This window comes from Bison bison, unplaced genomic scaffold (genome assembly GCF_000754665.1).
Source record: "Bison bison bison isolate TAMUID 2011002044 unplaced genomic scaffold, Bison_UMD1.0 scf7180017864333, whole genome shotgun sequence".
Classification (NCBI taxonomy): Eukaryota; Metazoa; Chordata; class Mammalia; order Artiodactyla; family Bovidae; genus Bison; species Bison bison.
The window spans coordinates 2,445,474-2,458,653 of record NW_011494905.1 but is presented as its reverse complement, the minus strand read 5'-3'; the positions used below and the strand labels follow the sequence as shown (position 1 = coordinate 2,458,653).

General features: G+C 43.6%; 1 protein-coding gene across 6 annotated transcripts in view; it reads right to left on the bottom strand.

Annotated features, from left to right (window-relative positions):
- ST6GAL1 (ST6 beta-galactosamide alpha-2,6-sialyltranferase 1) overlaps window positions 1-13,180 on the bottom strand; it is a 153,026-nt gene that overhangs the window by 19,125 nt on the left and 120,721 nt on the right. For all 6 annotated transcript variants that reach the window (XM_010853906.1, XM_010853907.1, XM_010853910.1 and 3 more), the window contains one exon: window positions 9,854-9,951. In XM_010853906.1, the coding sequence (XP_010852208.1) occupies window positions 9,854-9,951 (98 nt within the window). The remainder of the gene's footprint in view (window positions 1-9,853; window positions 9,952-13,180) is intronic.

Genomic DNA, 13,180 nt, shown 5'->3' with positions numbered 1-13,180 from the left:
CAATCACCATCTGCAGTGATTTTGGAGCCCCCCAAAATAAAGTCTGACACCGTTTCCACTGTTTCCCCATCTATTTGCCATGAAGTGATGGGACTGGATGCCATGATCTTCATTTTCTGAATGTTGAGCTTTAAGCCAACTTTTTTACTCTCCTCTTTCACTTTCATCAAGAGGCTCTTTAGTTCTTCACTTTCTGCCAAAAGGATGGTGTCATCTGCGTATCTGAGGTTATTGATATTTCTCCCAGCAATCCTGTACACAGTTCCAAAGCAACTCACACATAGGTATTTGTTACAGCAGCACTCTACTTCTCAGTAACAACAACAACAACAAAGTCTGCTCCAGCTACTATAACAAAATACCATAGACTAGGTATGGTAGAAATCAAAAGACATTGATCTCTCATAGTTCTGGAGGCTGAGAAGTCCAAGGTCAAGGTGCCAGCAGATTTGGTTACTGATGAGGGCCACCTTCTCAATGTGTCCTCACGTGGCAGAGAGCAAGCAAGCTCTGGTCTCCCTCTTCTTATAAGGATCCTAATCCCTTCATCATGGGGACCCCAACCTCAGGACCTCATCTAAACATATTTCTCTCCCAAAGGCCTCACCTCCAAATACTATCATATTGGAAGTTAGGGTTTCAACATACAAATTTGGGGAGGCAGCTGTAAACTCTCTGTCTGTAATAAGTTTTTAGGGATTAATGTCTGTGATGTACACATGGTAAGTTGCTTTAGTCATGTCTGACTCTTTGCAACCCATGGACTGTAGCCAGCCAGGCTCCTGTGTCCATGGGATTTTCCAAACAAGCATACTGGAGTGGGTTGTCATTACATTCTCCAGGGGATCTTCCCAACCCAGGGATCAAACCTGCATCTCATGTCTCCTGCATTGGCAGGTGAATTCTTTACCACTAGCACTCTCAAATGAAAAAAATAAAAGATATTATGAAAGATAGATAGGGCATATGATACAGCAACGGGGTAAAATGAAAAAATAATAAGTGAATCTAGGTAAATGGTATATAGGCATTCTTTGTATTCATCATATTATTGCAACTTTTCTAGAGGTTTTCAAGTTTTTCCAAATAAAAAGCTCAAAAAAAAAAAAATAAATTGGAGGAAGTTTGGAGGCAATCCATTGAATGAGAAGGTTCCCTGGACTATATTTCACTAGACAAATATTTCTTGCATGTCTACTGTGTAATGTAGATATGTAATAGGCACTATTCTGGCAGCTGGGCATTGGGCATATGTGAACAAAACAGACCACAATGCCTCCTCTCCTAATGAGAGAGCTAGGTAATAAATGAGGTGGATAAATAAGATGATGGGAGTGAGAAAACATGGACTTAGAAGGTGTCATCAGAGAACCAGGAAAGAGTCGTGGGCCAAGTGTCAGGAAGGTTCAGTCTACATGGCCTGCCATTGCCCTGCATGCACCTGTACCAGTCACCTTCTCTTCTCAGGCCTCGGTTATCTCATTTGTAAAATGAAATGATCAAGCAAGACACTGGGCTTCACAAGGGCAGGGAGCATGTCTGTTTCTGTTCTGCTGTTGTTAGTGGATGAGTTCTAGCTCTGTTCACATTGAGCAGGTGATCAATAACTCATTCTGGAATGAATGAATGGCTACTTGATCTCCAAAGTCATTTTTAGCTCTAGGATTTCCAATACTATGACTCACCTTGAAGGATGTCATATCACCTCAGACATCACATCTCATTCCACAGATATTAGAAGGATAATGAGGGAATTATGAACAACTTTATGATAACAAAGTCAATAACTTAGAAGAAATGAACAAATTTCTTGAAAGATATAGACTACCAAAACTCAAGAAGTCAAGAAGAAACAAGTAACATGAATAACTATCTATTATGTGTCTATTAAAGAAACTGAATTTGTAGCTAAAAATTTTCCCACAAGGTAAATTCTAGGCCCAGATGACTTTACTGGGTGAATTCTACCAAACAGTCAAGAAAACAGTAATACTAATTCTACACAAACCCTTCCAGAAAAATTTTGGAGGAACAATTCCCAACTCACTCTACAATGGCAGCATTACTCTGATATCAAAAACACTGACAGATGTTATAAGAAGGGAAAATTACAAAATTACAAACTTACATCCCTCATGAACATAGATGCAAAAATTCCTAGCAAATGACCTCAAAGTGTAGACAAAAAAATTTTAAGGTTGAGTGAGGTGTAAGCACTAGTCGCAGCGGGTAACTGAGCTGAAATGGGGTGTGAGGTCAGAGAGAGGTTATTTTAAACACAGCTATTTTCCACAAATTAAATACAGGTTTTGAATGTCCCCTTCTCAATTCAGTAATGCCCGCACAGAAAGAATTCCGTGCCAAAGATATGCCTTATCTAAACTAGCAGCCCCACACTGGAGTATACGCCCTTCTGTTTTTCATTGCAGTAAGAAAACAAAATGAGATCTACCCTCTTAACAAATTGTTAAGTGCAAAATACAGTATTAACTATAGACACAATGTACAGCAGATCTCTGAAACTTTTTAATCTTGCACAATTGAAACTTTATACCCATTGAATAGCAATTCCCCATCTGCCCCTCACCTCAGCCCCTGGAAACCACCACTTAACAGTCTGTTTCTATGGAATATTAACTTCAAAAAAAAGGAAAAAAAAGGAAATTGTACCAAACATGACAATAAGGATGAACCTGGAGGACATTATACTGAGGGAAATACAACTGCATGATTCCATTTATATGAGGTATCTTAAAACAGTCAGACTCATAGAAAAAGAATATACTCTGTTTCTGCACTTCACCTTTACTGGCCTTGTTGGAGAAGGCTCTCGAGAGTCCCTTGGATGGCATGGATCAAACAAATCAATCCTAAAGGAAATCAACCCTGAATATTCACTAGAAGGACTGATGCTGAAGCTGAATCTCTAATGTTTTGGCCACCTTGATGTGAAGAGCTGACTCACTGGAAAAGACGCTGATGCTGGGAAAGATTGAGGGCAGGAAGAGAAGGGGACGACAGAGGATGAGATAGTTGGATGGCATCACTGACTCAATGATGAGTTTGAGCAAATTCTGACAGATAGTGAAGGACAGGAAAGCCTGGCACACTGCAGTCCATGGGATCACAAAGAGTTGGACATGACTTAGCAACTGACCAACAATAACAACATGTTGGGGGTGGGGTGTCTTTTTCTCTTCATCCAAAGGGAAGTCCTTATGAGCACTGTTTCCTTCTGCTCTTCCCTCACACTAGGCAGGATCTTGTGGGAACTTATTTGATTGACTGAATGGAATCAGGGTAGCTGGCCCCGCACCACAACAGATGGGCTACACAAGGAAAAGAAGACCAAGGGCAGCTCTGACATGTTGAAAACCACTTATGACCTAGAGGTTTGGAGTAAGAAGGTACCCTGAGTCCAATATCATCAAGTCAATCTCCTTCTCTGGCTCTGAAAAATAGCAATGACCTGCTGCTGCTGCTGCTGCTAAGTTGCTTCAGTCGTGTCCGACTCTGTGCGACCCCAGAGACAACAGCCCACCAGGCTCCCCCATCCCTGGGACTCTCCAGGCAAGAACACTGGAGTGGGTTGCCATTTCCTTCTCCAAGCAACGACCTAGAAAAGCTTAAAAGAAAGTTCAGGGGAGTTAAAATACCACCAGCAAACAAACCTAGATTCAATCCACCTCTACTGCTTATCTCCTACCCAACCTGAGCGACTCCCTTCGACTCTTTGAAGCTAGTTCAGTTCAGTTCAGTCACTCAGTCGTGTCCGACTCTTTGCAACCCCATGAACTGCAGCACGCCAGGCCTCCCTGTCCATCACCAACTCCCGGAGTTCACTCAAACTCACGTCCATTGAGTTGGTGATGTCATCCAGCCATCTCATCCTCTGTCGTCCCCTTCTCCTCCTGCCCCCAATCCCTCCCAGCATCAGAGTCTTTTCCAATGAGTCAACTCTTTGCATGAGGTGGCCAAAGTACTGGAGTTTCAGCTTTCGCATCAGTCCTTCCAAAGAACACCCAGGACTGATCTCCTTTAGGATAGACTGGTTGGATCTCCTTGCAGTCCAAGGGACTCTCAAGAGTCTTCTCCAACACCACAGTTCAAAAGCATCAATTCTTCAGTGCTCAGCCTTCTTCACAGTCCAACTCTCACATCCATACATGACCACTGGAAAAACCATAGCCTTGACTAGACGGACCTTTGTCCTCATATAAAATAATGTTCGGTGACCACACCTCATAGGGTTATCATGAAGATTAAATATGATAAGACAAATATGGCCCTTAGATGATGGAGGTATTTGTAAGTGGCACTACCTCATATCTCAAGATAAAGTGAAGTGAAGTGAAGTCGCTCAGTTGTGTCTGGCTCTTTGCGACCCCATGGACTGTAGCCTACCAGGCTCCTCTGTCCATGGGATTTTCCAGGCAATAGTACTGGAGTGGATTGCCATTTCCTTCTGCAGGGGATCTTCCCGACCCAGGGATCGAACCCGGGTCTCCCGCATTGTAGACAGACGCTTTACCGTCTGAGCCACCAGGGAAGTCCTGTGATCTGGAAATGCCCTGGGTGAAGTCCAGTCAGCATATGTCCCACTGTGCATGGTTTTCTCTTTCCCGACCTGTACAAGTGTCTCTAAGGAAGCACTGGGCCCAGCAGGGGCTCAGCTCAGTCTCACAAAACCTTTACACTTAGAGTCACAATTGAATTTATTTAAAGACTCACATTTAGCTAACTATAGCTTTCCAGCTGAATCTCATAACAATACCTGGCATATACTTGCCCAAATAGATCTACTGAAATTTCACAGTGTGACACCATTCTCTTATAAAAAGCCATCTTCTCAGTAAGGAACCACCTCTTTGTTTTCCATGGCCTTGTCACAGGCCAGATGCACCTCTCTGCAGGTGAGGAGGCTGGGTGCTGAGCAAACAAACCTGCGCCCAGCTGCCGTCCAGAGGAGCTCTCCCTCTGGGAAGAGAATGAGCTGCTCAAAGGCATAATTTACCAAGCCCACAGATCACAGCTATGCCCCCAGGAACTGTGGAGTGCCAGGTGCAGTCTGTGTGTGATGTGGGGACTCAGTTTGCTCAGAAGCAGACACAAAACAGCTGAGATAACCAACCTGGGCAAAAGGCAAAGGAGACTGACTGCCAGCTTCCTCGAAAAGCAAGATGAGAAAGGACGATAACAGAAGGGCATCAGTCACACGTCAGTATCACAAGGAGCGCAGTCATGCAGCTTCCCGTGACCAGTGCCAAAGGAACAGCCTGGATGTTCAGTGCCACTTACAGTAGGACAGAAAGTAGGGTCAGTGTGTCTGAGGAGGACAGGAAATGCTTTTGTTATGAGTGGACACGGCACCCTGGGAAGTCAGCCACCCTCTTCTCAGCCCTGGCAGAGGGAGCACAGCCATCCAGAAGTGCAGGACAAATGCTGTCCCTCAGAGGAAAACTATGCATGGTCTGCAGCACACCCTTTTTCTTTATCAGATTCTGACCACAGAGGAGCTGTCTTACAGCTCTTAGTTGTAGCAAACTACAGACATGCTTATTCAACCTTGCCCAGTAGAATTTCAGTAGATTTCCTCCTCTTCCTGCCTACCTCATGGGAAAAAAAGATGAAAAAAAAAATGAGGTGGTTTGGGTTTTTTTTTGTCCTTTATTCAAATTTTGATACTGTTTTGACTTTTTCTCTGAAGCGGTTATAACATGTGCCTGGTTCCCTCCTCATATGAATAAAATAGACACTATCTCTATGAGAGTCATGAGCTTACTTTTTCCTGAAAATTATCCTTTAACTTTCTCCTTCTGCTAGGCACCTCTGAAGTAACCCCAAGCTGGCTGGCATCCCTACTAGGAGCCAAGAAACCCACTTGCCTAGGAAATGAGAGGACATGGAGACTGCGCAGACACGGGCAGGGCTTCATTCTGCATTAGTGACCACAGCCACCCTTTTTTGAGTCCTCACTGCAGCACGCGGGCCTCCGAGTGACCTGCTCCACACTAAGCAGTCTCACTGGATCCTACAAAGACCCTGAACGGTAACTATTTCCCTGTTACAAATAAGGGAACTGAGGCTCAGAAAGATAAAGCAACTTGCTCAAGTCACTCACGCAGGAAGTGCTGAGGGAGAAATCGGATCAAGGTCTATCTGGTAATTCTCAGGCAAACTTACCTTGGCTTTATTTATTTTCTTTTATTGAGGTACAGTTGATAAACAATATTATATACTGTTTCAATCGCAGCATAGCAACTATGTTTAAAGTTACTATAAAATGGTGGCTGTATTCCCTGCACTATACAATATATCCTTGTGGCTTTTTATTTTGTACCTAGTAGTTTCTACCTCTTAATCCCCTTATTTCACTTAGCATAATTTCCTCCAAGTCCATCCATGTTGTTGCAAATGGGAAAATTTCATTCTTTTTTTATGGCTGTGTAATATTCAATTGTGTATATACCACATCTTCTTAATTCATTTATCTATCTGGACATCTAGGTTGCTTCCATGTCTTGGCTATTGTAAACCGTGCTGCAGTGAACACTGGGGTGCATGGATCTTCTCACAGCATTGTTTTGGTTTCCTTTGCATGTATACCCAGGAGAGCAATTGCTAGAAATTAAAATTTCAGAATCTTTGAGGATTGAGGTTTAATTCATCACTAAACACCCAGAGGACTTCCCTGGTGGCTCAGCTGGTAGAGAATCCACCTGCAATGCGGGAGACTTGGGTTTGATACCCGGGTTAGGAAGATTCCCTGGAGAAGGGAATGGCTACCCACTCCAGTATTCTGGCCTGGAGAATTCCATTGACTGTATAGTCCATGAGGTTACAAAGAGTGGGACACGACTGAGCAACTTTCCAACACCTAGAAGAGATGCCCAAGAACAGGGTAGCCTTCCAAATCAAAGAGAATTTTCAGGCCTCCTCCATGCTTCCTCACATTCAGCTGCCTGCTGACCTGTGGGTCATACCACCTATGAGCAAACACAACTGAATTTCTCTCTGAATCCCTGGTCCCAACCTCAACGTGGTCAGCATGCCTAGAGATCCTGCTCCATTCCTCTGGTTTACTCCATCCTCATTGACAATTTCAAACCTTCTTGGCTCAAACGTCCTCTACTAAAACCTCTCTTCCCCTCACCTCCCTACAAAATGTCTCCTTTTCTCTGTATCCTAACTTTGCAGAGAAAACAGAAGCCCCTTCAGTCTACCACTACAGACTGCCTCCAGCTACTCCCCCGCCCCAGTCCTCCTTCCTTTCTGACCTGCTCCTGCTGGGGTTAATCTTCCGCTAGGTTTTGGACCAACCACTCCTACCATTGACTTCAGTGTCACCTCTTTTTAGTATATTCAATTTCTGGATCAACTTTTTTTTTTCTCATTGACTTAAATTTGTGTGTATGTGATAAAATATATGTAACATAAGAAGAAAAGCTGTGACCAACCTAGACAGCATATTAAAAAGAAGAGATATTACTTTGCCAACAAAGGTCCATATAGTTAAAGCTATGGTTTTTCTAGTAGTCATGTATGGATGTGAGAATTGGACCATAAAAAATACTGAGTGCCAAAGAATTGATGCTCTTGAACTCTGGTGTTGAAGAAGACTCTTGAGAGAAACTTGGACTGCAAGATCAAACCAGTCAATCCTAAAGGAAATCAACCCTGAATATTCATTGGAAGAACTGATGCTGAAGCTGAGGTTCCAGTACTTAGGCCACCTGATGCAAAGAACTGATTCATTGGAAAAGACCCTGATGCTAGGAAAGATTGAAGACAGGAGGAGACGGGGATAACAAAGGATGAGACGATTGGCTGGTATCACTGACTTGATGGACATGTGTTTGAGCAAGCTCTGGGAGCTGGTGATGGACAGGGAAGCATGGTGTGCTGCAGTCCATGGAGTCACAGAAAGTTGGACATGACTGAATAACTGAACTGACTGAAGATATACTCTTTTGAGCATTTTTGAGTGTACAGCTCAGTGGCATTAAGTACATTCACACTATTGTACAACCTGGGTTTGTACCACCATCCATCTCTAGAATTTTTTCATCTTCCCAAACTAGAACTCTATATCCATTAAACAACAATTCCTCTTTCCTGCCAGGCCCTGGCAACCACCTATCTCTATGAGTTTGACTACTCCAGGGACCACAGGTATGTGGAAACATACAGTATTTGTCCTTTTGTGACTGTCTTTCCACTGATTTTTAAACATTCTCAATTCTCTCTAATCTAAAACACGAACAAAAATGAGCCCTGGAACACTCAACTCTCTCTCCAACTATTGCTCTATTTCTCTCTGCCCTTCAGAACCAGAATTCTTGAAGGAACTCTCCGTATTTGCCATCCTCCACCTATCTCACTTCTCCTCATACTCCAGTCTGGCTTCTGGCTTTATCACTCTCCCTTCATCACCTAGCTATTGCTGAGGCCAACAGTGACCTCCATTTTGCTAAGGAGAGAATGATGCTTTTCAATCGTCATCTAAATTGGCCTTTAAGCAGAATCTAGTGGCACTGACGTCTTTCTTACTGCTCTCATTGCCCAAAGCTCCTGCATGGACTTTTCTTCTCTTTACACCTCTCCAGTGCTCTCATTTGGTCCCACTGTTTGTTGCCACATAGAAAGAGAAGATTTACAAATCCTCATCTGCAGTCCAAACCTTTCCACTGACCTCCAATCTCATTTGCACAACTTGACCTCTCTTCACAGATACATAAAAAGCAGCTCAGATCAAGCATATCCGGAAGATATATATATTTCTTTATCTCTGCCCGCCTTTCTGACCAAGCCCCTCACAACCCAAAACATCTCCAATACTCTTTGCAGTCTCAGTGACTCTATCTGGCCAGTTACACAAGCCAGAAGCCCAGGTGCATCTGTGGCCTCCTCCCTTCACCTCTCACACTCAACCCCACATAGAGCCTGTCATCTGCACACATGGAATAGCTCTCAAATCCATCATTTCTCACAGTCACTTGCATGTCCACTCTGGTACAACTGCCAGCATTTCTAGTCCACACGATTGTAAGAGCCTCTTAAACGTGTTTCGCCATCCACTGGACCCACTGCATCTACTGCAGTGATCACTGGAAGCCAGGGATGTTTACAAAATGCAAGTGTGGGCGTGCATCAGAGAAGAAGACAAGCACCGTGGCCAAGCTCCTTCTTATCCTCAGCCTCGTCCCCCTTTACATGCCCCCACCCCACCCCCCGAGACTCTCACCTCTTTCTGGGTCCTGGTGCCCCCCTGTCTCCTTCCACACAGGACCTTCCCCAGGCCATTGCCTCTTCCCACACTTCTCACCATGACCCCTTACTCCTCCTGCACAGCAAAGACACCTCCTTGCTATTCCTGACTTCCCTGTCTAGGGACACCTCCCCTTTCTGGGTTCTGGTGGCACCTTGACCCTTTTCTTTGTAGTTATCTGTTGTAACTTTACATTTGTTTGTATAACTACTGGACTGTATCTGTAAGTTACATGAGAGCAGGGCTGAGTCTGATTCACTCACCAGTGTACCCTCCATAGCCACCTCAGTTCTGCACACATAAATATCAGAGTAGATAACATTGACACATAAATGCCAGCCACTGCGTACTTTGTGTGGATCTTCTTACTCCTTCGTCACAACCCTGTGACGAAGATAGACACTATCATTGTCCCCTCTTCAGAGAGGCAGGCGTAACATATGCACGACTCTTTAGCTCACAAAAGGCAGAGCTGGTTTCGATGGCAGACAGGCTACCTGCAGAGTCTCTGTACTGATGGCTGCACCCTACTCAGCACCACCCATGTTTGTGGAAGGATGTATTTCTGCACAGAAGAAGTTTTACCTGAGAGTTTACCAGACGAATGGTGGTTTTCGTGCCCACGTCTTGTTGGAATTTGACTGTGGGTGCCCCATTAAACCTCAGGACTGCATCGTGATCATCTAGAAACCACAAGGAAACAACACATCAGCAGTGATGACGGTGTGAACATCAGCGATATGAGGAGAGAGAGAAGGTCTGGAGGGAGAGAGGGCAGAAGGAAGAGGAGGGCAAGGGAATAATACTTCCCAATCTTTATGCCCTCATGGTACTCAGGGGACAGTGACCATATTTGTATGGCACAGTCAGGTCAGGTTCACAGGCAGAGACCACCAGCTGTCTGCCCAATCACTGCGAAGGCTAAAGAGGTCCGTACGTTTGTGTCCCTGAAACCCATTCAGTGTCGCACAGGGGCAATGTGGACAGGGCCAATGCATTACTCCCAGTGAATCACTATTCTAGTTACCAAAGGAGCAAACCAGACATTCTCTTGGTATTACCAGTAGGTCATACTTCTATCCTTATCAGAAAATCAAAGATCCTACCATAAGCTTGGCTTAATCCACAAGTGCAGAGTATCCCCATGGCACTCTGAAAAGCTGGCTGGGCATAGCACACGACAGCTCCCTAAGTGTTCCCTTTAGGAATCCAAGCCCCTGGAGGGGTCACAGACCTGGGTGCTGGACGAGATGGAATGAGAAGTCACAGAGCTAAACTAAACCCCGTATTTTCTATTTAAAAAAAAAAAAAAAGCTCTTTGTAAGGAACAAAATCTTCAATCCAGCCAAGATCAAGTAGACCATCTTTTAAAAAATCTACTCACTCCCCAGCTCTCATTCTCTGTCCTTGTAGCTGTTTAAGCAGTGTTTGGAAGACTAGGAGAAGATCCTCTATCTACAATGATCAATCTGATGGGGGAAGGAACTGATGACTTCTAAGATCCATTTTAACCTGGAGCCTCTGATCCTATGAGAGCTCCTTTCAAGTTTACGTGATCAAACAAGCTTCAGTTCACCACTGAAATCTGCACAGGATTTAGAGGTCAGTCCAGATCTCTGTTCAATTTCTTTCCATGAGGGATTGATTTTGGATGGTTCATGCAAAAAGGTGGCATCAGGAGAAGAAGGGTAGGAGTGGATTTTGGCTCAATATAAGTGGGTCCAAAGGAGAATATCCACAGAATTAAGGGATGAAAGCCTCCCTCTTTTTGTATCCCTACACCCCAGCAATCTAGATACCTCATTCACAAAAACAACCTTATCCTCAATCCTAGGGAAAAAATTTTTATCAAAAGGGTTTAAAAGTTACATTGTTATACACACACACACACACACACACACAAACTATGTATAAAATAGATAGCTGGCTGTGTAACACAGGGAATTCAGCCCAGTGCTCTATAACAATCTAGATGAGTGGGATGGGGGTTGGGGATAGGATGGAAGCACAAGATGAAGGAGATATATGTATAAAAAAAAGCTGATTCACGTTCTTTTACAGCAGAAACCAATACAGCATTGTAAAGCAATTATCCTCCAATTAAAAATAAAATTCTTTAAAAAGTTACATAAGATGTTCATAGTCTAGACATTATCAGATAACAAGACAGGCACAGAGAACCACAAATGGAGCAGCAAGTTTATCTTTAGATAACTCAGATTGCAATCAGTTTTGCTGAAATTAACCACTGGTTTCAAAAGTGACCAGCAGTAGCCATGCTAGAAATGCTGATGCATTAGAAACTTCCCTCAGTCAACTTTCCCATCTCGCAGGTGAATAAGTTATTAATCTGAGAGTCCCAGTAGATAAGAATGGCAAGCTCAAATGCAGTCATTGAGAATCAAATAAAAGGACTATTTACAGAGCTGTGGGTGGAGTTTAATGAGGTAAAAGTCAAACAAGGAATGGGACCATGCCCTGGGGTTGGATATGGCAGGGAACCCCACTGCTACACTGCAGGTAGCAGGAGGCCACCTGGCAGGAACCTCAGAGGGAATCATTACACAATGTCTTTTTCTTTCTCTCCTCTGACCTCCAAGCCTGGAAGGAAAAGGAAGCAAGCAGGACTCAGAGAACCCGAAAGGGACTGAAACTTTTAGTCAAGGAAGAGAAGCAGTCTGTACTCATTCTAAAAGGTGAGATGGGACGGGGAAGGGGTTGGGGGAGAAGACAGATACTCCGCCTCACTCTCCTCCTTCTTAGTCTCAGATTTGTGCCAGTGCTTCCACTATCTGTATGCTCAGTCATTCAGTCGTGTCCAAGTCTCTGCAGCCCCTTGGACTATTATAGCCCACGAGGCTCCTCTGTCCATGGGATTTCCCAGTCAAGAATACTGGAGTATGTTGTCATGCTCTTCTCCAGGGGATCTTCCCAACCCAGGGACTGAACCCACATCTCTTGTATCTCCTGCATTGCAGGCAGATTCTTTACCACTAGCACCACCTGGGAAGCCCACTTCCTCTGTCTAGTTCCCAATGAAAGCCAAAAGGGCAAGAATGCCCAGGTGACACAGTCTACATTTCTACTTCCCAGGAAAGGGTGGAGCGTGGGTTTGGAGCGGCAGATAGAGAACACCCAGCACAGGAGGCTTGGGATAGGCCCCTGGCTGACCATGAAAAAGGAGAATGTTTTTGTTCCTTCAATAAATACTTACTAGAAAAGAAGAAGTAAAACTCTCACTATTTGCAGATGACATGATCCTCTACATAGAAAACCCTAAAGACTCCACCAGAAAATTACTAGAACTAATCAATAATTATAGTAAAGTTGCAGGATATAAAATCAACACACAGAAATCCCTTGCATTCCTATACACTAATAATGAGAAAACAGAAAGAGAAATTAAGGAAACAATTCCATTCACCATTGCAACGGAAAGAATAAAATACTTAGGAATATATCTACCTAGAGAAACTAAAGACCTATACATAGAAAACTATAAAACACTGGTGAAAGAAATCAAAGAGGACACTAATAGATGGAGAAATATACCATGTTCATGGATTGGAAGAATCAATATAGTGAAAATGAGTATACTACCCAAAGCAATTTATAGATTCAATGCAATCCCTATCAAGCTACCAACGGTATTCTTCACAGAGCTAGAACAAATAATTTCACAATTTGTATGGAAATACAAAAAACCTCAAATAGCCAAAGCTATCTTGAGAAAGAAGAATGGAACTGGAGGAATTGACCTACCTGACCTCAGGCTCTACTACAAAGCCACAGTTATCAAGACAGTATGGTACTGGCACAAAGACAGAAATATAGATCAATGGAACAAAATAGAAAGCCCAGAGATAAATCCACGCACATATGGACACCTTATCTTTGACAAAGGAGGCAAGA